Genomic DNA, 23,194 nt, shown 5'->3' on the forward strand with positions numbered 1-23,194 from the left:
AAGCCAGCATGCTCAAGGACAAGTGATGGGGTTTTATTTTAGCACACCAAAATTTTGAAAGCAAATAACATCTTCAGTAACGTGTTGTATGAAACTAAGACTGATCTTTTTTAGCAATCTGTATATATTTTTAGTTCCTTTTCAGAGGATTAAGATGTCCTACTGAGTTTTTGAGCTTGTCTTAAAATGAAGAGCATAATGAGCTAAAGACAAACAAATGTGGAAAACAGTAAGCATCAACCAGGCCAGGACAGACCAGTGATAATGATCAACAGCATCACCACCATGCCCCCGTACGAGGAAGGCATTAAATTCTACGCTGCTGAGCTTGTTTCAGGGGTAACTGGAAGCCCATGCCAGGCAGTGATTTCAAGCACTCTAGGAAGAAATAAATGTAAACATAATTAATCAAAAATATATTTGCTAATATCAGCCTAATTTGGAAGGAAAGCAATCAAATACAAGGGCCAGAGTATAGCTGAAGACAGTATGAGAAAGAGCTCAAAAGGGCTGAAGTGACAGGAACCCTTGGAAAAACTCCAGCTGAGTTCAGTATCTCTAATCTTAAGGTTCTACACGTATGTAACGGGATAAAGCTGTTCTGCACGGTTTAGCTCAAGGAAGACTATTGTGCTTTCATTGCTCAGCTAAGAGTGAATCAAAAAATCCTGAGGAAGGAGGCTTTTGTAATGGGGAAAAACAGTGTATCAGCTGGCATTATCAAAGAAGCAAGGAGGCTGGGAACATGAACTGAGATGCCATTGCTTGACATTGCAGCTGATCTGTAAAGGGGCAGGATATCAAGGAAACTTATAACATAATTCCTGTTCTCATTTATTCAGAACCACCCTTAACTGCTCCATGGAGACAAGCACCCATTTTTCAGAACAAAACAGGGCTCAGTTCAGACCTTGCGATATAGCTGCTTTCTGGGCTGAGGCACTAAATTAGTTGCCATAGAAGTAGGTGACTGCTTCTTCTCTTTCTCCATTTAGGGTCTTGCTCTTCATCTTCTGCCTCTTCCTTATCTATTATCCTTGATCTCCCTTCACACTGAATGGCCAGCTGGAATCATCCTGCAGCAAAACACCTGCACTCTGCTGCTCTCATGAGAGCTGCTGGCAATGTATTTCCTGCACCAGTAAAACCTTTCAGGATGCCTGTCTGTCCAGCTGCTTTCCAGTGCAGCACTGAGGGACCACAGCAGGTTGCTTGCTGTCTGTTGACACAAACTCCAAGGCATCCATAAAATGAATCCACTGCGGACAGGCAGCATGATCCTATTCAGTGAATAACGGCAAGGCACAGTGAAAAGTGGCTAGTCACACCAGAGACAAACACAAAGTCATTCCCCTAGGGCAAAGCTTAAAAGTCTCCCTTTGCTTCTTCATTCAGCTCAAGGTCCTTTCTTTTGCCAAAAACCAAGTAGTGCCATATATCTGAAGGGATCTTCTCTGCTTATCACTGTCTCCCTTGCTGTGCTTTCCACCTGATGACTGGTCATTTTTAATTCCTCACTGGATATTTCAACAATAATCAAAAACAAATTTAACACGTTAATAACATAATAAAAGCTTAATCCTTCTCCATGTTAACAAGCATTAATTCAGGAAAGCTGAAAAACGTTGCTATAAATACACTTACAATAAACTTACACTGCCAGAACTAATGCACAGGTAACAGATGCATGTTTTAAGTGATTTCCTAAGGATTCCAACCTTTTAATCTCCTCCCTGAATACTTTCTTTCAGCCCTAACTACCACAGCATCTGATTGCTTCAAAACTTTATGTATGGTAATAGTTAGGAACAGCTCAAATGTAGCTTGCAACACTATTCATGAAAAGTGCTTAGAATCAAACGCTATTTATATACCAGCCCACAGGAACAGAACACAGTACATATCAAAAGAAAAATCTGCACAGCACAGCAGATAGTCAAAAAAAATCAATTGAGGAACTGATAGTACTGTGGCTTGAAAGAAAAGCAAACTAACATTAGTGTTTCTGCCACAAGTCATTATTATGTTTTATACAGTTTCCTAAATTCATGATTTCAGTGTCCAGCCTATTACAAAAATATGTTATAGAAGATAGAGTGTGTTGAACGCTGTTTAACACTTTTTCAAAAGCTATTTGTAGAAAATAGTTGCTTTCTTACATTTCTAGATGGCTTTTGGAGATGAAAAAAAAAAGTTTCTTTCTCAGGGACCTCTTTTCCTCTTTTTTTTTTCCTTTTTAATTGGTTTTCTGCTCCTGCTTGTCTTTGGCAATGAATACAAACACGGTCAAAAAAAAAAAAAAAAAGGACAAGACCGGAACTCACTCATCATCACTTAGGGTTTTTTCTGTTTGATTCCCACAACATTCTGAAGTCTTACAAAAATTTGTAAGAATTCAACACTGCCTCAAACTGCATGAGCAATTTTATGTTTTCAGCAGAGCAATGCCATATCCAAAGAGCAAGCAGAGTGCTTAGAGGGCTGAGCAGTAGCACAGGGATTAAAAATACAACTTAGTTTCTGGAGAGAACTGTCTGGCTAAAAACAATTCCATGATAAGCATGGAAAGCATGAATGATAATCCTTTTCTTCCTTCCTTTCTGAGTAGGATATGGCTGTTTTTCCCAAAGATAGGCTGTGCTTCTCCTTCCTCTCTGCTTCTGCCTCTCCCTCTCCCTACCTCCTATTGTTTCCTGCTTCTTTCTGACTCTTACACAGAGGAGCTTCACACTTGTGCTGTATTCCCTGGCATTCCCTGGCAAGAAGTATAGGAACAAAAGATGTGTAGCCTCATCTAAACTGCATGGCATTGCTACTCCAAATTCTTCACAAAACTAACAAACTAACTAATAAAACTAACAAAACATTTCAGAAGATATTGCTATCAGCTGGTGACTAATGTATGTTCCACCATTCAGCCATTAATTACCTTTAAAGAAGGATTTGTCAGACATTGTTATGACTTTAATAGAACACATTTTTTAATTGGTGGAAAATCAGCCATTAAGGAATATGGAACATCTAATTTTCCGACTAAAATCTGCTATAGTTTTGAACATGTTTTTATTGCATAGAGACGTGCCTAGCTGCCTATTACTTGGGCAACAGGCAGAAAGGTATGTTCTTGAGCTATTCACACTAACAATCGCCTATTTCTCCCATGCAAATTGACTCAGAATAGGTTTGCTTTGCCCTGTATCAATAATCAATAGCAAGAATGAAAGATAAGGAAGAAAGATGACAGACCAACGTGAAAGACACCGCAGAAAGATGAAGTGAAAAATGGGTGAGACAATTCAAAGAAGTAAACAAAGACTGACCTTATAAGTTAATGGAAGCTACATAACAGCAACAAAGAGTTGCTGATGACAAAGAAGGAGAGGGACACTTGTGATCAGTCATTGCTCAGTTGAGGACCTTGCTACAGCTTTCCAATGAAGTTGTCTTGCAGTGAACAGCATGTGATGAAGATCTCAGATGATATCTGTTCACAGGACATGCTCTTTGCATATCATTTTCCTTCTCATGTTTTTACAAAGCATGCCAGTGACATGAAAAATAGGAAAGAACAGATAGTACTTCTCTGTGTGACTGCCTTTATTTTACCCTAAAGTGATGGAAATTAAAGCTGGATCCTTGCTTTGGTTACATTCCACAGAGGTGTAGCAGAGAAGGAGATGATTCCAGCATGACAATGCTTGATTTTATCTCCCTGCTCATAGCAGAAAGGGCTGCATAAGATTCCTGTAAAATCCAATTTAAGAAAAAATTATCTGTAATTTATACACCAACTCTTCCAAGATTTCAGAGTGTTAACAAAGGAAGAAAAAGGTATTGTTAAATATGACTTATATGAAAAGAACATACCACTGTGTTTGTCTCAACAAAGCCAAAACAACAAAAAAAAAAGTGCTAGCCCACAGGTTACACTGTTACTCTCCAACAGTATTCTGAGAAGGGAGAAAATTCAATTTAGCTGAAACCATTCTGAATATTGCGTCTTACCCATGTGCTTCAATTGAGACTCCTTACTGATTTGTTTCTAAAAGATTGTGTACTTCTCAATGGACAGGCACGATCATTCTTAAAGTCACCCAGAAGAAGCAGCAACTCACATTTTCCTAATGCAAAAGAAAAAAAAAAATCCCATAAAGATGGATTTAGACAAACACATAAGTATATACTTGACATGCTCTGACTTTGAATCTAAAATAACAGGTATAGTCTAATAGCTTTAGTTCCCTGTACCTTAGGGTGCTGAAACAAATACAGTTCTAACATTCTGCCTACATACACTCATGGCTAGGATGATTCATAGTCACATAGCTGCTATATCAAGACTAGTGAACATATACAATCACATGGACTTCGCAGCAGTGCCCATCACCCTAGTATCCAGGACAAACCTTTCTTCTTTCTGACAGATGTTCCCCACTCGTGCCCTGCTGTTTGATTTTTCTCACATTTGTTTCTGAAGCAATGTTCCCTGGATGGCCTTTCCAGCTCACCTAGGGACTCTGAAGAGCACACACTTACTAAATGTGTCCATAACATATACCATTTGGCAAACAATTAAAATGAAACATGCCAATTATTACTTTCAAGCTAAGACAAAGAATTCAAAGCATCTCCAGGTGCTGAGCATTAACGCAGTATTCTTTCTTACCTCTGATGACTGATCAGAAAAAGGACAAAAAGTGGACTGTACATTTCAGATATTTTATTGGAATAACAAATACAAACTCAAACTAACGATTCCTGAACTTCTAAAGACAGAGAAAACTTTGGTTTTAACTGTATCTAAAAGAAGGGATGGTTGCATTGTATCATTGTATAGTACCATTCAGGAGGACTAAAATTTATCAATTTTACCCCCAAAATTAAGCATGAAAAGGTTACAAGAAAGGTTTGTAATCTCTGGAACTACTGTTTGGTATGTCAGTCTTAACTCTGAGCATTGTACAAGTTGGTACTAGGCCCAGCTTGGGTCTAGTTATTACCTCAGACAAGTACACTATATATTATACACATGTTGAGGACCTAATTCGGATTCATTTTTCTCTTAAATATGTTAATGTTGTGTGTATCTGGTAACCGTATATGGTGCCTGTTTGTGTGAAGAAACTTTCACAAGAAGTATGTTCAAAGGCAAAATAGACTTACCAAACTAAATCTCTGCAGGTATTTTGATACTTTCAAGAAAAAGTCAGGTTTCTGGACATTTATTTCCGTTCTCCAGATATCAGGCACCTATATAACATGTTACAGGACAGTTTCAGTAATACTGTTAATCAGTGAAAATTCTGTTACAACTCTTATTACTGCAGCAACTTCCAAAGAAGCCAGAATTATAGCCTACAAATCTCTAATACCTTATAACATGTTTCCACTGTTCTGCAGAAGTGCTAAGATGAAACTTCTGTTTGTTTTTTGTGTGTGCGTGTGTGGCTTAATGGGCTCCCAGTCCAGCAGACTCCAATCAAGCAATGATTGAACTCTCTCTTACTAAGTTTGTAAGTCAATAGGGCAGTAAGGCCCCTGGTCATTACAAAATTATAAACAATAAGATAGCAAGACAGTGCTGAGTTCTGTCTCATCACAAAACATTTATGATTTGTTCATCAGAACTCGAATAGATATAAAGTGGATTATCATATAAGTTTCTGTATTATAATAAGTAATCTAACAAACTGCAGGGCCTTGGGGAGGGCATGGGATGCCTTTTTGTTCTGTGCAGCACCAAAAAATTGTATATTGACCAGAGGGTTCTGAGTGGGATCCTAAAAACTAACAAGAAGTTGCAACAGTTGTCATTGCATGTTCCACCCATTTAAGAAAAAAAACAAAAAGTAAGCAATCAACTGAAAAAACTACTATGCACAAGCAGCAGCTGAAGTACAGCTGATAATGAGCCAGAACTCAAGTACTGGAAGGACATTGCTTTTATTTCACCTGATTTCTTGTTAAGCAAACACCAGGCCACCCTGAAAACTGCTAAAATCCAGCTTCAGCAGCAGCCAGCACTGAGCAATTGCAACTCAGCAGCCTTATTTGCCACCGTTTCATTTCCCTACCAAGCCCCACAGGGGTGGTGCCTGCTGACACCCCTCAAAAACCACTTGCGTGCTTCTGAACCCTGTGAAACCAGCATCAGCGATGCTAACGGGGGCAACATTTCACTCAGGTTTGGCACAGCAATAGCTGGAAGGGAAATCAAATGCATTAACCTGATAAAAATAAACGGAACGGGACCAGCCGCACCAGCAGCTATGGTGATCGTGAGGGGCTACGTGAAGGGGATACAAGGTCGTGAGGGGCTACGAGGGGCTGCCTTTGGAGCCCTACACCCATGCAGCCCAAGAGGCGCTCAGGGGCACCGCCGCCATTTCCTCACGGCCCCAGCGGTGGGCGCGGGTGCCCGGGGGCCTGCGCGCACCGCGCATGCGCGACAGGTGCCGCCGCGCTCTGCGCGCCTTCCCCCCCCCCTCCCAACCCGGCCGTGCGCTCCCGGCGTGCCCCGCGCTCTGTGGGCGCTGACGTCACCGCCGCCATTGGAGTCGGCGGCTCCGGCTCCGTGGCTGCAGCGGGGCGGCGGGGGCAGGGCCCGGGGGGATGTGAGGGGACGGGGCCGCCGCGGCAGGGCTCGGTGAGGCACGGCACGGCTCGGCGAGGCACGGCTCCCTCCCTCCCCGCCGGCCCTTCGTCCGCTCCCTCCGTCCCCTGAGGAACCGCCGAGCGCGGGCCAGCGGCCCCCGTCCCTCCCCCTCGGCCCGCGGCCGCCGCCTGAGGGGAGAGGCCCCGCCGGGCCCTGCCCGCGCCTCCCGCCCGCTCCCGCTGCACCACGGCGGCCCCGTGCATGAATTATGTCTGCCACCAGCGTGGACCCTCAGGTAAGAGCCTCAGGCCCGGCTCGGGAGAGGCTCTCCAGCCGCCTCGTTCCCCCCCCCCCGCCCCCGGGCACGGTGCCTCGCCGCCGCCCCGGAGCGGTGGCCATGTCGGGGGGAGGCCCTGAGGCGCCTCAGCCCCAGCTCAGATAAGCCCCAGCAGCGCCTGAGCAGGCCCTCAGCCCGCCCCCCTCACCTCAGCCCTCCTCCGTCAGCCGTGGGTTTTGCAGTGACGATGTAACCGTTTGTCTAAAATTAACTTTTTTCTTTCCCTCTCTCTCTCTTTTTTTTTTTTTTTCTTTACCCGATCATTTGCCGTGGCTTTCCAGAGACCGAAAGGACAGGACAACAAAGGTGAGGATCGCGAGGAGATCTTGCCGTTGGAATTGTTACTGCAAGAGTTGGGTTATTTGCATACCTGTAGGTTAGCAGGAAGGTGTTGCAGTTAGGCTCTGGATAACAAAGGAAGCTGGGCCTTGCTGTAAAAATACATAACGGCTATTCATATGTGTTTGCTTGCATCCCAGTAAACGCTACAGAATTTACCACGCAAAAAAAAATGCGTTAGTACTAAGCATGTTTATAATAATGATCCTAATTTTCTTAAAATAACCCAATTCCATGCAAAATTATGAAGGTAAGCCTGTTCAAGATTATATGTATATATATATATATACTTTACATACTTTTGCTTAGTGTTCCATATGAATACAGTCCTGTTACTGGACTCCAGTTGACTGTGTATGTACTAGATGTCATAAGTAAGGCAAAAAACAACTATTTTAAAAATTTAAAATTTCTTAAATAACTGTTGGAAATTATAAGCCTTTTATAATAATACCTATGCTTCATTTGAATTTTAATTTCGAAAACAAGTTGTTCAAGAAAATACACTGATTTGTGCTGTGATTGCTAGTAAGCGTGTAAGTGTTTAGGTTTTGAAGCTAGCAATGTCTTCCACTTCATAAGTGCTTTTAAATTTATCTTAACTTGCCTTAAAAATCCAGCTGCCTCTACTCACAAGAAATTTGACACTATTTCCTATGTTTGTATACGCTCTTTTGCCTCCACTCTCCCTGGCAAACTTTACAGAAATATTTTTATAAATTCTCAAACTTGCTTGCTAAACGCTGTGTTTTGTGTAGTTTTAGTTTAGTTTAGCTGTTCTGTGAAATAGTCGCTATAAGTAGGTGTTTGATAAGGCAAGTATCTGTAACTTATGCCTTTAAAAGATGAGACTTAAATTTTGCCTGAAAATGTCAGAATATCAGGGCACTAGCAGTCGTTATTTTATAATTAAATGTAACCTCATCTGATTTCATTTTAGCCAACTTAAATGAGAAGTAAACAACACATGCTGGGAAAGCTGTAAATTAGTTTGAGAGTTCTAATTATGTACCAGAACACCTGACGTTGTTACCTATGTTTTTCGCAAACTTTTTGTGAAGAACGATTATTTCTTGGTTCAGAGGTAGTTCACAGAGGCTGTCTATTCCCTTACATGTAGGAAGGTTTGGGTTACTAAACTTACTCAAGTTTAGCATGTCTCTTCATAAAATAACATGAAATGAAGCAGTTTACTGCGTTGTTTACTTGCTGCTAAGCAGTATTATAATGTGTTGTAACTTTTTTTTTCCTAGTACAAAATGGTTCATTACATCAGAAGGATACAGTTCATGACAACGATTTTGAACCTTACCTTTCTGGGCAGTCAAATCAGGTTAGTATATTTTTAACCTTTTTTTTCTTGGGCATGTTGTTGGCACTCCATTCATAGGATGTGTTAAGGGAGCAAATTCCTTAAATAGAAATGGAAAAAGAAGTGACTGGCATATAGTGTTACTTTGTAATACAAGTGCTTGTGCTCACCCAACTAATGCTACTCTGCATATCCAGATGGCCACAAGTGAAAATGAAGTTAATGCTCCAACTAGTGTCTGCTGATTGCTCCTCAGATTGCAGGTTACTGACATAGCTGAACTGTGACAAACTAATTAGTCGTGCAGTTATCTGAAAGGTGAGTTGCATCTGAGAGTCTGGAGGTTCTGCTTTTAGGGTCTCCTGCTTTGTCTTTTTAAATAATCCTGGAGATTGCCCTAGTGGAAATTTGGATATTGCTTTTGGGAAAAGATTGCAGAGAGATCCTGCCTGCTTTATACACTTAGCAAATATTGCTCTTTTGTGTCCTCTGAAATATCTTAAGACTTAGAAATGTGTTGTTTCAAGAATGAGGCCCTAAAATGCAAACTCTAAATATAATTTAGCTCATTATAATGTACATTAAATCAACATCCAGGACTTAAATAGCATTGCAATTGAAAATCTTCTAATACAAGTAATCTTGGACTTAAAATACAAACTTTTTAAAGTGAACAAAATGTTTAGAAGCTGGAGATGCAAAAAGTTTTTTTCACACAAATCTGCTTCAGTAAGAGGGAGGCATGGCAGAGGTACGTTATTATTTCTTGGCAGAAAAGAGAAGTGGTAGGCTTTACGAAGTAAATCTGTAATTCAGCCTGAAGCTGATAAATGCCACTGTTTATACTGGTGACATCACTGAACTTGCTGGCAAAGGAACATTCATGTACATGCTTAAAAAAAAGGAAGAGGATGAAAGAAAACATGTAACGTGCTGTTCTGTTTCATTTGAGGAAATTGTGATTTAATCTTGAACAGTGGAGCAAACAACTTCAATTCTGGTGCTGCATACCAGGTACCTTCAAGGTGCATTAAGCCTTGTGGTAGGGCAGCCAGAGAAGAAACTGTGTTACAAGTTTTAGAGCTTGCAGCTTTCTGAGAGCTGCTAACTGTAGCACAGTATAGGTATTCCTGAGCACATTTCCGTCTGGGAAGCAATCTAGATACTCCACTGTGGAAGTTGGGACAAATGCATTTAGAACAACATGGGCTGTGTTAGCACTGCACCGTGTGGACTACCTGGTACACAGGTTTGGTATGCAACATAGTCACATGCTCCAGACATGCACAAAGTTAAAATCGTTCAAGAGGGAGCACGTTCTCTTTGGAACTGTGTTGAAGAATGAATGAAGCACATTATCTCGTGCTGTGGCAGGTATAAAAGCATGAAATTTGTGGAAAAAAATTAAGTAAAACTTTCTTGTGCAAAATTAGTTTTGAAAGAGATCAAGGTTGTATCCTTCCTCTGATTTCTTGAAATCCCTCTTCATTACATTTGCATGTAGTTTTTACTCATCTTAAAAACAAGATGTCTTGTAACATGAACTGTACTGAGTGTTTAACTCCACATAGAAAAAAATCAAAGACTATTACAGTTAATTTCTAGGAAATATATATCTATATTATTCTAGCTCTTAACAAGCCCAGTTATTAGGTTTAAAATGGAAAAATTACTATGACATAGAACTTCCATAATTCTAATAAAGTCTAGATACATTAAAGCATAGCTACATTGACTGGTACTTATGCTGTGACAAGAAGTTGGCATGCTGCAAGAACCGATTGTGTAGGTGGTCTTACAGCTCTAACTGGAAAGCGACAGTAACATTAAATAGGGCTGAGATTTTTTTGCTGGACAGCCATGTTTCTGAACAAAGTCTTACCTAGTTATTTAGTCAGACTAATTCAGCCCTTTTAATTACTGTAAAATACAGGTAATGTACAAAAAGACTCAAAACTGAATTATTTTTTAAAAATATTTTAGAAGTTAAACATTCTCCTGACACAAATGTGTATTTGACATCAAAGTTCAAATGTAGGTTGATAATACTGTGTTAAAATCAATACTTTAAAATTACAAATTAGTCTTTAAAATGAGTACTAAGCATGTTACATAATTAAATAAAATGTAATTGTCCTCCATCTTTCTGTTGGAAACTGCACCTCGTTAGCGATGTCTTTTTTCTTTCCACAAAAAGGTCCAGTATCCAAATAGCAGTAGTTAATGCAGAACAAATTCCAGGTGTGATAACTGTTATTAACTACACTAAAAGTACCTTTTAAGTGAAAAGGTAACTGAGTGTCTGATATTCATATACAAAGCTATGCTCAAAGCAAGGAAGGCATCCCCCATGTACTGTCAGCCAGAACCAAAAGATTTTTTGTAAGTGACAGGGTATTACTAGCAGTGTGAGTACTTCAGGAGGAAGGATTCCTTTGCTAATTAATTCAGTGGTTGTTTTTTTAATAATAAGAAGGGTGCAGAAAGTTCCAGGACAAATTTGTTGAATGCATGTACCACTGTGGCAGTGAAGGATTTCTGTCAGGGTTGATCTTACATGCTCTGGCATAAAGCCAGGCAAAGTAGATCGAATGCTTTGTAAAGATGTCTGCTGAAACTTTCCCTTAATCTTGTTAGAATCCTTGCGGAAACTTTGCAGACTGTTTACAGGAGGTGACAGTCTGAGGAATTGTTTAGAATCTTTAGCAGAAATATTTTAGGATAAAACACCTGCCTTCTTTAGACTTATTCTTACTGGTCTTAAGAAGTTCTTTATCTGTGGAATATGAAAAGGTAAGTATCTCCTAAGAACAACTTATGTCTCCTCTTCCCTCCAACAACATGTTCTTACTTTTTTATTATATTAATAACTTCAGAAATAATACATTGATGTCAATCACAATGTAAAGTCTCCCGGAAAAAAAAAAATCATATGTCAAATATTGGTTCTTCTGGTTTGGGAATCTTAGAGAATGTAATGTGTTTTTAGAGGATCTTGTCATGGGAAGGCAGATAGTATTCCTCTTGATAATGATGGATATAATTTGCACATAATGGGAGCATGAGCAGTGGAGAAATGATGTCTTTTGAATCAGTAACATTGGATTCAGGCTGTTGAAATCTCAGTAGTGATTGCAGTAGCGTATGTAAGTCTTGGTGGCATTTTATGGTATTCTTTATATGGAAAGTAAGGATATTGCTTTGGGTGTCATGGAAGGGAGTCAATGAAAAATGAGGAATAAAACTGACTCTTTAATTTATCACTTGGGTATTACGCTCATCTACAGCAAGGAGTCTTCTTACTTCATTTTCTGAATAAGCTAAGAAATAATTGTATGTTTGGAAAAATGGAGGAGGCTTCTGAATCTAGTAATAAAAAAGTTGAGAGGGAGAAAGGAAGGAGAAGCTAGAACTTTGGAGAAGGATTTGCTCATTTATAATAAGTCAGTCTTTTATTTCGTAGAGTGGAAAAGGTGGCCTGTTCGGAAGAGCAGTCTGAAGCAGTCTTGCACATTTGTAACTTTACTACCGAGGGAGTAAGAGACTTTCAGAAGCAGTTTGATAGGGTTTGTCACAAACACTTTGGATGGCTTACTGGAATATGTCACGTGCTGTATCTGTATGTAGTTGTCTCTAGCACGTCGTCTTAATCTCAGTTTCTAGTCATTAGGTCCATTAGGTCTACTTAAATCAAACTTGGCACGCTTTTTAGAATGTGCTCTCACTGATCCTTTGTGTGTCAGAAGTAGCCTTTGCGTGTTTATCCACTTCAGGTGTGGTTTGCTTGTTAGGAACCGTTGGCTCTTCAAAACAATCCCATAATAAGGACTGTGACTGTATTTTCTGTGTGCTGCCATATTAAAGCAATTTAATCTAACTCCCATGCAGCTCTTTCTGGTAATCAAGATAAACTAAATATCCTTAATGGTATGAGACACAAAATGTATTGGTACATGAGTTTCTTGAAATATTTTGGAGTATTGGCAGATTAAGTAATTCTAGAAGAGGCCACAAAAGACCCCATAATAATGTAACTAAGATTATACAATTTCAGGTACTACCGTCACTGTGAAAATAGCACTGGAGCATATTGTGAATGTCCAGATACTGACTCTTGGAATGTGAACTGAAATCTTTAATTAGACGTTAATTACCTTGTCCCTATTGTTCTCTTCTGTTTGGTAATGTACAGTGTTGTGGCTATTTATAAACGAAGTTTTAGATATCTGAAGCTACCTTTTTTTTCCTTTAACAGAACAGTAGCTATCCATCAATGACTGATCCTTATCTGTCCAGTTATTATCCACCATCGATTGGGTTTCCCTACTCTCTCAGTGAAGCACCATGGTCTACGGGAGGAGATCCTCCAATCCCATATCTTACCACCTATGGACAGCTCAGTAACGGAGATCATCATTTTATGCATGATGCTGTTTTTGGACAGCCTGGGGGTCTGGGAAATAATATCTATCAACACCGTTTTAACTTTTTCCCTGAAAATCCTGCCTTCTCAGCTTGGGGAACAAGTGGATCCCAAGGACAGCAGACTCAAAGTTCAGCATATGGGAGCAGTTACAGCTACCCGCCTAGTTCACTGGGTGGTACCATCGTGGACGGACAAACAGGATTTCATAATGACACGTTAAATAAAGCTCCTGGAATGAACAGCATTGAGCAGGGAATGGTTGGACTTAAGATTGGTGGAGATGTTACAACTTCTGCTGTGAAAACAGTGGGTTCCGTTGTCAACAGTGCTGGGATGACAGGCGCTCTCTCTGGTAACGGTGGATCTAATGTAAACTTGCCAGTATCTAAACCAACCTCGTGGGCTGCTATAGCTAGCAAGCCTGCAAAACCACAGCCTAAAATGAAAACAAAAACTGGACCTGTGATTGGAGGAGCATTGCCTCCTCCGCCTATAAAGCATAATATGGACATAGGTACTTGGGACAATAAGGGTCCTGTGGCAAAAGTTCCTGCCCCCCAACAGATACCTTCTCCTCAGTCTGTTCCACAGCCACAGCAACAAATTGTTCAGCCTGTTCCAGCTCAACCTCCTCCATTGACTCAACCACAGTATCAGAGCCCTCAGCAGCCGCCCCAAAATCGCTGGGTAGCGCCTCGCAACAGAAATGCAGCTTTTGGCCAAAGTGGAGGAACTGGTAACGACAGCAGCTCAGCTGGCAGCACCCAGCCTAACCCTGTTCCGAGTGGTGAGTCCCATCCTGTTCTCGAAAAACTAAAAGCTGCTCACAGCTATAACCCTAAAGATTTTGAATGGAACCTTAAAAATGGACGTGTGTTCATAATAAAGAGTTATTCTGAGGATGATATTCATCGTTCCATTAAATATTCTATTTGGTGTAGTACGGAGCACGGCAACAAACGGCTGGACAGTGCTTTTCGGTCCATGAATAGTAAGGGCCCGGTCTACTTGCTATTCAGTGTCAACGGTAGTGGACACTTCTGTGGAGTTGCGGAGATGAAATCACCTGTGGACTATGGCACCAGTGCAGGTGTCTGGTCTCAGGACAAGTGGAAGGGGAAGTTTGATGTCAAGTGGATCTTTGTGAAGGATGTGCCCAACAACCAGCTCCGACACATCAGGCTGGAGAACAATGACAACAAACCTGTTACAAACTCCCGTGATACACAGGAGGTGCCCTTAGAAAAAGCAAAACAAGTGCTTAAAATTATTGCTACTTACAAGCACACGACCTCCATCTTTGATGACTTTTCTCATTATGAGAAGCGCCAAGAAGAGGAGGAGGTGGTGCGGAAGGTAAACTTATTAAAAAATTTATTTTATACACAGATATGGGGAAAATGAAATGTGAAGGCTGCTTTGGTGGAAAAAATGTAAGTAGGAATTCAAAATGTTTTTAATACATCTCAACTTGGTGATTTTATTTGTGTTTAACAACACCGAAAACAAACTGATGCTTATTTGTCTGTGACATGATTTCATAGCAAATGCGTTTCAGAACAAAAGGTCAAGCAGTGATGCAGGTAAAGGACGTCAATGTCCATGTTTTTAGTTATTTTTCTCTTAAAATGGTTAATAGATTAGAAACTAGTTTCTGTTTCAGAGTGCAGTTCTGTCAAAGGAGGCCACGCAAGCTTTTTGCCTTATAAATATGAGGTGTTTTAGCACTGTTTGGCTGGAACCAGTCTATCAAAATCGATAAATGTGGCATTTGAAGTTTGTATATTACCTCTGAGAGCAAGAAGAGTCTAGCCTCATGTTGTTTGTTCAGTTGATCTCTGGAAAAGGAGTTCCATAAAATCGTTGGAGTAGTGCTGGAAAGGTTGCTTCTGCTGCTGAAGTCACATGTATTATTTGGGTAATTAAAGGCTTTTGGTTCCCAGGTCTAATCTGTCTACTAATTCTTGAAAAGAAATCTTGAGTGAGGATGTATGAGAAACTGGGGCAGTACCTGGGAAAGTGTGGTAAACCTTTTATATACGCTTTTATGGCCCCAAGAGTCAGCTGTCCTCAGTTCCAGGAACGCATTTCTCCAGTTAGGCAGTCTGGAAGTAAAGGACTGACAAAATATCGGTGTTGGGACAAAATATTTGTGTAGTTACTAGTTTTGTAGTGCTTAAAGTTGTTTGATAGCATTTCATACGCCTCTTTTGTATGGCATTTGAAATAAAGAATGGATTTGACAGGCTGGTTTAATGCAGCTCACTTGCTTCAACATCTTTTTGAAGCAAAAACCGACAACAGAATATGTATTTCTGGGCCTGAAAACGAAGTTGCTGTTTTAAAGGTTTTATTGGCATTTAAAAACGGAGATAAAATTGCTTTAAACTGTATTCTTAGAACGTACTCTTAAATTTTGAGAGAGAAGGTGATCGGTGTATCAAGAACTTTCAGCTCGACCTTTCCTAGCCATCTGATACAACATGCCGAGCATATTTCAACACAGCAGGGGAGGAGAGCTTAAGATTTGAAGTTTTTCTTCAGTACTCTCCACGGGGTTCCACAAGCTGAAACCTGAAAGCCGTTACCTCAACGCTTCATTTGTTCCATAGACAATTAGCAATTCAATATTCAATGCAATGTGTATGTCGAAGAGCTGTTCCCATATGTGGGGGAGAATCCTAAATGATCGTAGAGTGGCTGGAGTTGGAAGGGGCCTTCAAAGATACCTGGTTTCAACCCCGTGTCCCATGGCAGGGACCCCTTTGGGCAGCCTGGGCCACAGCCTCACCACCCTGAAAGGGAAGAATTTCTAACCTGTATGTCCTCTAAATCTCGTTCAGTTTAGAGCCGTTGCCCCTTGTCTTGTCACAACGGAGCGTGGTCTCTTATTCCAGACAATAAAAACTGTCTTGGAAAGTTGATCCCCGCCCTCCACCCCCTTGAATAAATGAATTTTAGAAGTCCAGTTGATTACTAGAAGAGTTTCTTTGCAGGATACACACACAATTAAACTTATTGTTGTGAAGTTCCTGCTATTGAAGTTGAATCCTCCCTAGTATGCCAAAATTATCCTTCCTATGAGATTTTTTGAAGAATCTTGTTGCCAGTTAAGGTAACCCTTATGGCTCAAATGGCTTTTTCAAATGGTTGGCTGCATATGTACCGTCTTAATTGGTTTACAAGTCGCCGTGTTTTTTATTCATCGTACTCTGTTTAGCAGTAAAATTGATAAACATTTGTGCTTCTGTTTCACCACTGTCATGATTACAAAAGGCTAGAATTCTTAAAAAGCTGTTAATGGAGAGCTTGAACGTTTACTTCATTTATGCACAAATGTTTAGAAGGGAAGAAAAACTTGATGTAATGTATTCAATGCGAGCCGCTAGCGTTGCAGGGTTTGGGTTTTTTGATGTTTGTGGTTTGTTGCTAGCCACTGTTTCCTAAAGTAAATAAGGGGCGCAGTGTAAAGCTGCGCTGTGTGCTCTCCGAGTTTAACTCATCTAGGAACACCTGTGTTCCTTGAAATCATCACATGAGGATTAGTTGGGTGTAATGTAATGCTGAATGAACATCTCTAAAGTGCCAAAGAAACAACACTGGTCGTGCTGACGAACAAGGGCTGTATCATGTAGATCTAAGTCCAGCTTCTGATTTGCCGTAGTAATAAGCTATTTTCTCCCAGTCCGATCTGGAACCTGAGAAACCAGGAAGCCAAAGAACTAGTGGTATGAAGTTTCTTCTGGCCCCTGCTTGTTTTCTCAGTCAGTTCCCTAGGCCACTACAACATGACTGTGTCCCCAGGGAGCAACTTCCCTGGTCAAAGCTCATGTTTTTAAAACGTAATGTTGCAACACGTGAGAAAATCTTTAAAAGGAAAATCCAGTATGATGTAGTCTTAAGTAACACTCCCTAGAAACAAGCTTGCATAGTCTTTACAAAACCGTCTTGCAGAGTAAAAAAGCTTGTAAAGAAAATAAACTTGTTGCAGATTTTTGTACAGTCACTGGCAACTTATGGTAGGACAGGATTGATGGAGTGTAAAACGCAGCCGTTCGGCCTCACCGCTGTGTGTTTCACTAGGTGGTCCCACATATTGTGCTAGGGCTGCTGTGCTCTCGCCTCTGATCTGTGTCACGGCAGTCAGCTAGTCCAAGGTCTGTCCCTTCGTGTTGTGTGGAAGAGCTCAGTTGCTTTATCTCAGAAAGTTCTTGGATCAACAACTTAGCGTTTCTTCTTTTGTGTGAGTACGTACTGTAAAGTGTACGCTGGTGCACGCTGACAGAAATACTCCTTGTTTTCTAGCGCTGTAAAGATTTCCTTTCAGTATGCTTTCTGTGAACACGTTCGTTGAACATAGAACTTTAAAGGATGGAATATTGTCCTTCCTTTGAAACTAGTTAAAAACATGGCTGTTTTACAGTTGATACAAATTATTTCCTGACACAAAAATCGTGAATGCTTTCATCCAGCTGACCTGAACAAGTACAGCTTAGCAGGAAGATTACCAGCTACTTTATACTGGGGCGCAGGGAACAGAAATTTGACGGGGTGGGTGCCTCCAGAATGGAAGTTACTGCAAGTTTGGTGAAAACCAATCTTCCCTGTGCCTGATGCCGTTATGTATTAATGTCACCAATGAGAAGCAGCGTGCAACAGGAGCTCCCTTGTGAGATATCAGAACTCCCCTGGAGAAGAGAAATTACGAAGGCTCTGAATGGATCTTAGGAGCCAAAAGGAACAAAGCTTTTTTATTACCTTACCAAGTTGCTTGTACTTGCTTGCAGTAGTGCCAAATAGCAATGCAGGAGAGAACTTGAGTTAGATCTTCCAGAGATCTTCCAAAAAGCAGCCATATTCAAGAGCATGAAGAATTGTTACGTCAGGCTCCTCCCTGTCAATCTATATGGATTCAGACCTTTTTAAAAAGGAAGACTCAGAGTAGCCCCTGAGAGGGGGGGAAAAAAAAGAGCAGCAAGGGAGCAGCAAGGTAGGAAGAACTGCTTAATAAATTTGCTCAATAGATAGTTCTCTTTGCTAAATTATAAAGCCTGAGCTGAGTGTCTGAGTAGATTGTGAGAGTGAAAGATGTATTTCTTTAAAAGTGGAATTATAAGAGTCGCTGGATAGATACCCAAAAAAAGTTGCCAGAGATGACAATGGGAATGGTTTACAGGGTATGGTAGGGCAATGAGGTATGGTAAAGGTTATTTGCCACCTTAAGAGTGGAAGTGGGATAGAACTGCTTTCGTGGAAGTCTGAAAATGGCATTGATTTGGTTCAGCTTTAAATTCTCTTTCCAACCAGCTTTTGTTTGAAATGGCAGGCAGCAATCAGTTCTTTTCATCAAGAACATACTACACAGTTAGTTTTGCTGATTTGGTAAAACAACTTTCCTAAGGTCTTAAATCTTAGGTTAAGAACTTATTCAAGATTTTAGTTTACTTACTTCAATTTCAAAAAAAAAATTATTATACTGCCTGGATGCAGAAACCAGTATATTCCATTCATAAATGTAACAGAAATTGCATTGGCTACCTCAGCTGGTCACAGCAAAAAATCAGAAAACTTCCTTAAGGACTGGCACACTTGTAAATAATGTTTACACTGCAACAAGCAATTTGGAGGTAAACTTTATACAGAAAGATTCCACAGAACAAGTAAAATCTGAAATTCGGGAGTTGACACTTGTTTATGCTTAGGCAGTTTTACAGTTGTTTGTCTTGGCCTAGGATTTGGTGCTATATCAGTGTCTTAAAGTACAGTACACAGTGTCTTTACATGCTTGTTTGGAAGTTTGCAGTCTATTTTAAACACCAGTAGGATGAAGCAGAAAGCAGTAAGACTGCACCTTTTCTGTTCATTCTGCGTGGTGTCTTAGCTGGAAAAAATGCACTAGCTTCAAAATACAGCAGCTTATTCTGTCTGTTTTTTTCTTGCAGTCATTTTGCTGTTCTGCACCTTCAGGGGCTCCTGAAGCAATTATTGAAGCTGTCCTCCCTACTTACTGCTGGGAGAACACAAGTTAGCTAGATGAAGACTTAGAATAATTGAGGCATTCCTGCACATACCCCTTAGATTATCTGTTTTCTGTATTTGTGGTTGGCAGAAACTTTTGAGACTTCAGACAGCTGCTGACTTCTGTACTACAATGTTTTCATAAGTTTTTGGGTGGTTCTGTCTAGCTGTGCTGTTTTTTTATCAGACCATGCAAAAAGCATGTAACTTTTCTTCCACAAAATGAATTTTTCCCCAATTCGTCGAGTATTTTACGGTGCCTCCCTGAGTAGTTGAACAGGTAAAAAGACTGAGGAACAGAATTTCTATAGAGATCACATCCTAGTGATATTGAATATGACTAAACTCTTAAGTTTAGTCTTAACTCTTAAGTGGTTCAAAATTATACTGGTTCTGTGGAGTTCGTTAATCTGCCATCTCCTTTCTGTTCTCGAATTGGCCATGCTGTTATTGCAGTAGCTAAATTAATCCAGAAAGCAGAACGTTGTAGGTCCTGTTTCTAGTTGGGAACGTTGCTATTCCATACCTTCCTTGCTGTGACCTTCATCTGCTGTCAGCTTGAAGTGACTGTACAGGTATTCAGCTGTTCCACTTGAAGCTGTACTTTAAATTCTTACCAAATCCTTGGGTTTATCAGGTATATACAATATATATATATAAAATGTAGTGGCAATTTTTTTGTCTAAGCATGTCATTGTCGGGGATCACATCAGTGTTGTTATACTACTAAGAATGCTTTTCCTTGTTCATTTCACTAAAATCTTTAACTATTTTCAACTTTTTTCTCTTTACAGGAACGTCAGAATCGAAACAAACAATAAGAATATACGTATACAGTTTGATATATATACTAGAACTGATATTAAATTCGACTGAGAAACAAAATTTATGTATTCTGGTGCTTTATCGTGGCATCAGGATAAACTAAAGCTTTCAGCTCCAATATATCTTCTCGTGCAGGGGAAATTAAGTTGTTGCATCTTTGTAGTTTATTTTTGCCCAAGTGGATCTGCATTAATTTGTATCTTTTTTCTATGTAAAATTCTGTAGAAATCATTAATAAAGGTGTGTCTCTTTTTATTTTTTTAAGTTGGTAAACAGTTATATTAACCTAATGTGGACCTATACACGAGCATACTAAAGTGTCAGTGCTTCCCAAAGACTTCATTTTGGCACAAATTATGTTCCTAGCCAGATATAGAGATTATGGAGAATACATGACAAATCTTCCTTTATCCTCTTCCCAAACCATGTTTCTTCATGGCAGATGTAAGAAACCATGCATTGATTTTTGTCATTTAAAACAACAAAACAAAACTTCTAAGATACTGCACTTCGGAATTTTGAAATGAAAAATCTAAATTTCAGATCACTTTGTGCAGCTGCTATGCCTCTTTATTTATCTGTACAATTACACTTTTAAAATTGCTAATGCGCCATTGTTGTTTTTTTCTGTCTAGTAGAAGATCAAATTGTCAGTGAAGCTGTTTCTCTGGAAAATATTTCCCTTTCACATTCTGTTAACCAGTGCTTCAGTGTGCATTTGTTATACCATATCCTGCCGAGGGTGAGCGAGATGCTTTCTCTCAGCCATAATTCTGCTTTATGGTTTTTGTAGCTTAATAATTAATAATGTGATGCTATCAACATTGCAGGGGTTTTGGACAATGTGTTTAAACCTGTTTCAGCTTCAGGTGTTATTAGTTAATTGCAGATCATTTTTAATCCTTCCCTTCATTACTCCCTCCCACCCCCCAAGTCCTAACGCCATTTAAAGTTTTTATACCAATAATGCTGAGCTTTAACGTAGGAACTAATAGTATGGATAATATGATGGATTATGCCTCAGATGTTTAAAATTGACAGTGTGTATGTCTAACTTTTTTCTGTTGGATGAGTAAAAAAACCTGTTTTAAGAAACTGAATTTGCTGTCATGTTTTTGTGGAGTGAGGGGACCGTCGGAGAACCTGTCACCAACTGGAGTTCCAATTAAGCATGGAAATGGTGCTCATGTCCGCTGCTCTAGCACACTGAATCTGCACGTGTTTATTGTAGAGGATCTTTTACTATATTAGAAAGCAAGTATCTTCTGAATACTATTTACTCCAAAAGGACCTCCAATTTAAATAAAGTTTAATCTGTATCATTTAGACTTGTATTTAGAACATATAACTCTGTCTCTGGACTGTTACTGCCTGTAAGGGGTAATGGACAGCATCGGATTAACTTTTTCCTCTAGGAGAATACAAGCCTTAATAAACAATACATATTTAGCAAGCTTGATGTCATTTTCGTTTTTTCCCTACTTTCAGTTGTTTTCCTATGTTAAAACAGCCCATTATGCAAGCTCATGAATTGAATCTAATTGGAGAAGTGTTTTGCTCGTAATAACTCGGATGTTCGCTACCAGCACGCGTGATATTTGCAGAAGGGTTTCCTGGGACTCTGCAGAAGACACCTAAGCTGCTTTGAATGTTACTGTTCCTCAGAGGAAGTACGTGCACAAACGATGTTTGCTACTTGTGTTTTTCTTTCTCCCTGCATGGTAGAGGAGCTGAAGCAACAACTGGAAGTTGCCCTGTAGCCTTCAGGAGGTGTTATTGCAGACACGGGTCACTGGGATGAGAAAAGAACCTTCCAAATAGAGCTAAAGCTCTCCGAACTGTTCCTTTTAAAACAATAGGCTGTATTTCCCAACTCTAACTTCTGTTATTTGACTTTTTTTTAGAGCTGCCTTCTTGAAAGAATTCTGCATTTTATAGACACGTTATCGCCTAATAAAAGGGCATGCTTTTAGTTTCTGCTATGAAAGACAGGATGTTTACAAGTGGTAATTCCAGAGCTAAAAGGAATATTCAGCTCCACCTAGGCACTGAAGAGAAAAGTTAGTCACACAACTTTCATTTATGTCTTTAATTAGATATGAAAAAATGTCTTTGCTCTGATTTAATACAGAGGGTGTAAATATTTTGTACCAGAGAGAGAACCTTGAGCTCAAACTGGTTTGGCGGTATTGTTAAGGAAAGTTGTGATGTGTCTCAACCTGCTGTCTGGCTTTGTGGTTAGCAGAAAAAATTTGTATCGGCTTCAGCACGCAGAGATTTCCCTTCCAGATACTGCAGCGTTGTGGCTGGGTTGTACAGCAATATCTTAAAGTGGGGAGAAAATATTTCACCGTGGATAAAATTCAGTGCTAGGAGATCTGAGCCACAGACTGCTAGTCGCGCTCATTTTCAATCAACTGTCGTTGCAGTTTAATGAGATACCTGACTTTTTGTTTGAGTGTTCAAATTATGCTGAGAGGGGAGGAAATCATTCTTCTGGTGTCTGTTCTAAATAATGTCATAGTTCTGACTTACTCTTTCTTTAATCCAAGTAGTGTTTTTTTTACAAAAATTTGCCTTTGTGTTTTTGGAATTTGTGCTTAAATTCTCTCCTTAAATGAGTACTTTTCTTTGATGTTTTTAGAATGTATGTGCGATGGTATCCCTGCTGCCTACCGCTTTTAAGCCAAATGCGGCTGGTAGAACCAGGTACCGATAGATGAAATAATTCTTTCCTTCGGGTACTGGTCAGTGACTGCAGCACATCCTACTGACGTCCCGCTGCCCTGAGGTGGACCTGTTCTATAGCTGTGAACGTTACATCACTAGGAAAAAGTTATTTTTTACAGGTAGTCGCGCCAAAAGTGAGAGTACTGAGTACTTGGTCTTTGTGAGGATCCCTACAAAGTGCTTCTGAGTTATGCTGGTAGAGAAAATGACCCCGTTAAAGTTACGCTGAGAGGCAGGGACAGAAACAGGCAGACAAAAGTAAACAAACTCAGCTTCAAGATTGCTCTGCCACAACACCACGTGCTTGTGAATTAAGGGCAGAGTTTGGTTTTTACTTCACTCGTTCTTGGGAGATGAAATAGAGGAATATAAAATTTAAACCCTACAATTTTTGCTTTCGCCCTTTAAGGAACTGTTGATGTTAAAGAATGGGAGCAATTCTTCACAAAATACCTGATTTTTGTTTGGGGAACTTGCTCAACGATACTAATGGATTTACTTAAAGATGTCAGTGCGATCTCAGAGAAAAACATTTGTATTTATTTCTGAGCATTAGTCTGACCACAGAACACAGGTTGTGCAAAGGACCCGTATTTGCTTTTTCCACGTTAA

General features: G+C 40.0%; 1 protein-coding gene and 1 long non-coding RNA gene across 3 annotated transcripts; one reads left to right on the forward strand and one right to left on the reverse strand.

Annotated features, from left to right (window-relative positions):
• Window positions 1-3,532: 3,532 nt before the first annotated feature.
• On the reverse strand, window positions 3,533-6,480 carry LOC310882609. The gene is made up of 4 exons (XR_014573044.1): window positions 5,373-6,480; window positions 5,164-5,250; window positions 4,006-4,121; window positions 3,533-3,744 (listed from the first exon to the last, which is right to left on the reverse strand). It is a non-coding gene; the product is annotated as an uncharacterized lncRNA (long non-coding RNA).
• A 44-nt stretch (window positions 6,481-6,524) lies between these two features.
• On the forward strand, window positions 6,525-21,305 carry YTHDF1 (YTH N6-methyladenosine RNA binding protein F1). 2 transcript variants are annotated; one of them, XM_083801567.1, is made up of 5 exons: window positions 6,525-6,890; window positions 7,214-7,238; window positions 8,525-8,604; window positions 12,839-14,442; window positions 19,822-21,305. In XM_083801567.1, the coding sequence occupies exons 1-4, from the start codon at window positions 6,864-6,866 to the stop codon at window positions 14,411-14,413; spliced, it is 1,707 nt and encodes a 568-aa protein (XP_083657693.1). In that variant the 5' UTR covers window positions 6,525-6,863; the 3' UTR covers window positions 14,414-14,442; window positions 19,822-21,305. The 2 variants fall into 2 exon arrangements, with proteins under 2 accessions (XP_083657693.1, XP_083657694.1); XM_083801568.1 differs by having other exon boundaries at window positions 12,839-14,365.
• The last annotated feature ends 1,889 nt before the right edge of the window (window positions 21,306-23,194 follow it).

Source organism: Anser anser, assembly GCF_964211835.1.
Source record: "Anser anser genome assembly, chromosome: 16".
Lineage (NCBI taxonomy): Eukaryota > Metazoa > Chordata > Aves > Anseriformes > Anatidae > Anser > Anser anser.

Coding starts and splice junctions, on each gene's coding strand:
- YTHDF1 (XM_083801567.1), top strand. CDS start 6,864: ATGTCTGCCACCAGCGTGGACCCTCAG. Junction 7,239..8,524: donor GAAAGGACAGGACAACAAAG/GTGAGGATCGCG, acceptor TTTTTTTCCTAG/TACAAAATGGTTCATTACAT. Junction 8,605..12,838: donor TTTCTGGGCAGTCAAATCAG/GTTAGTATATTT, acceptor TTCCTTTAACAG/AACAGTAGCTATCCATCAAT.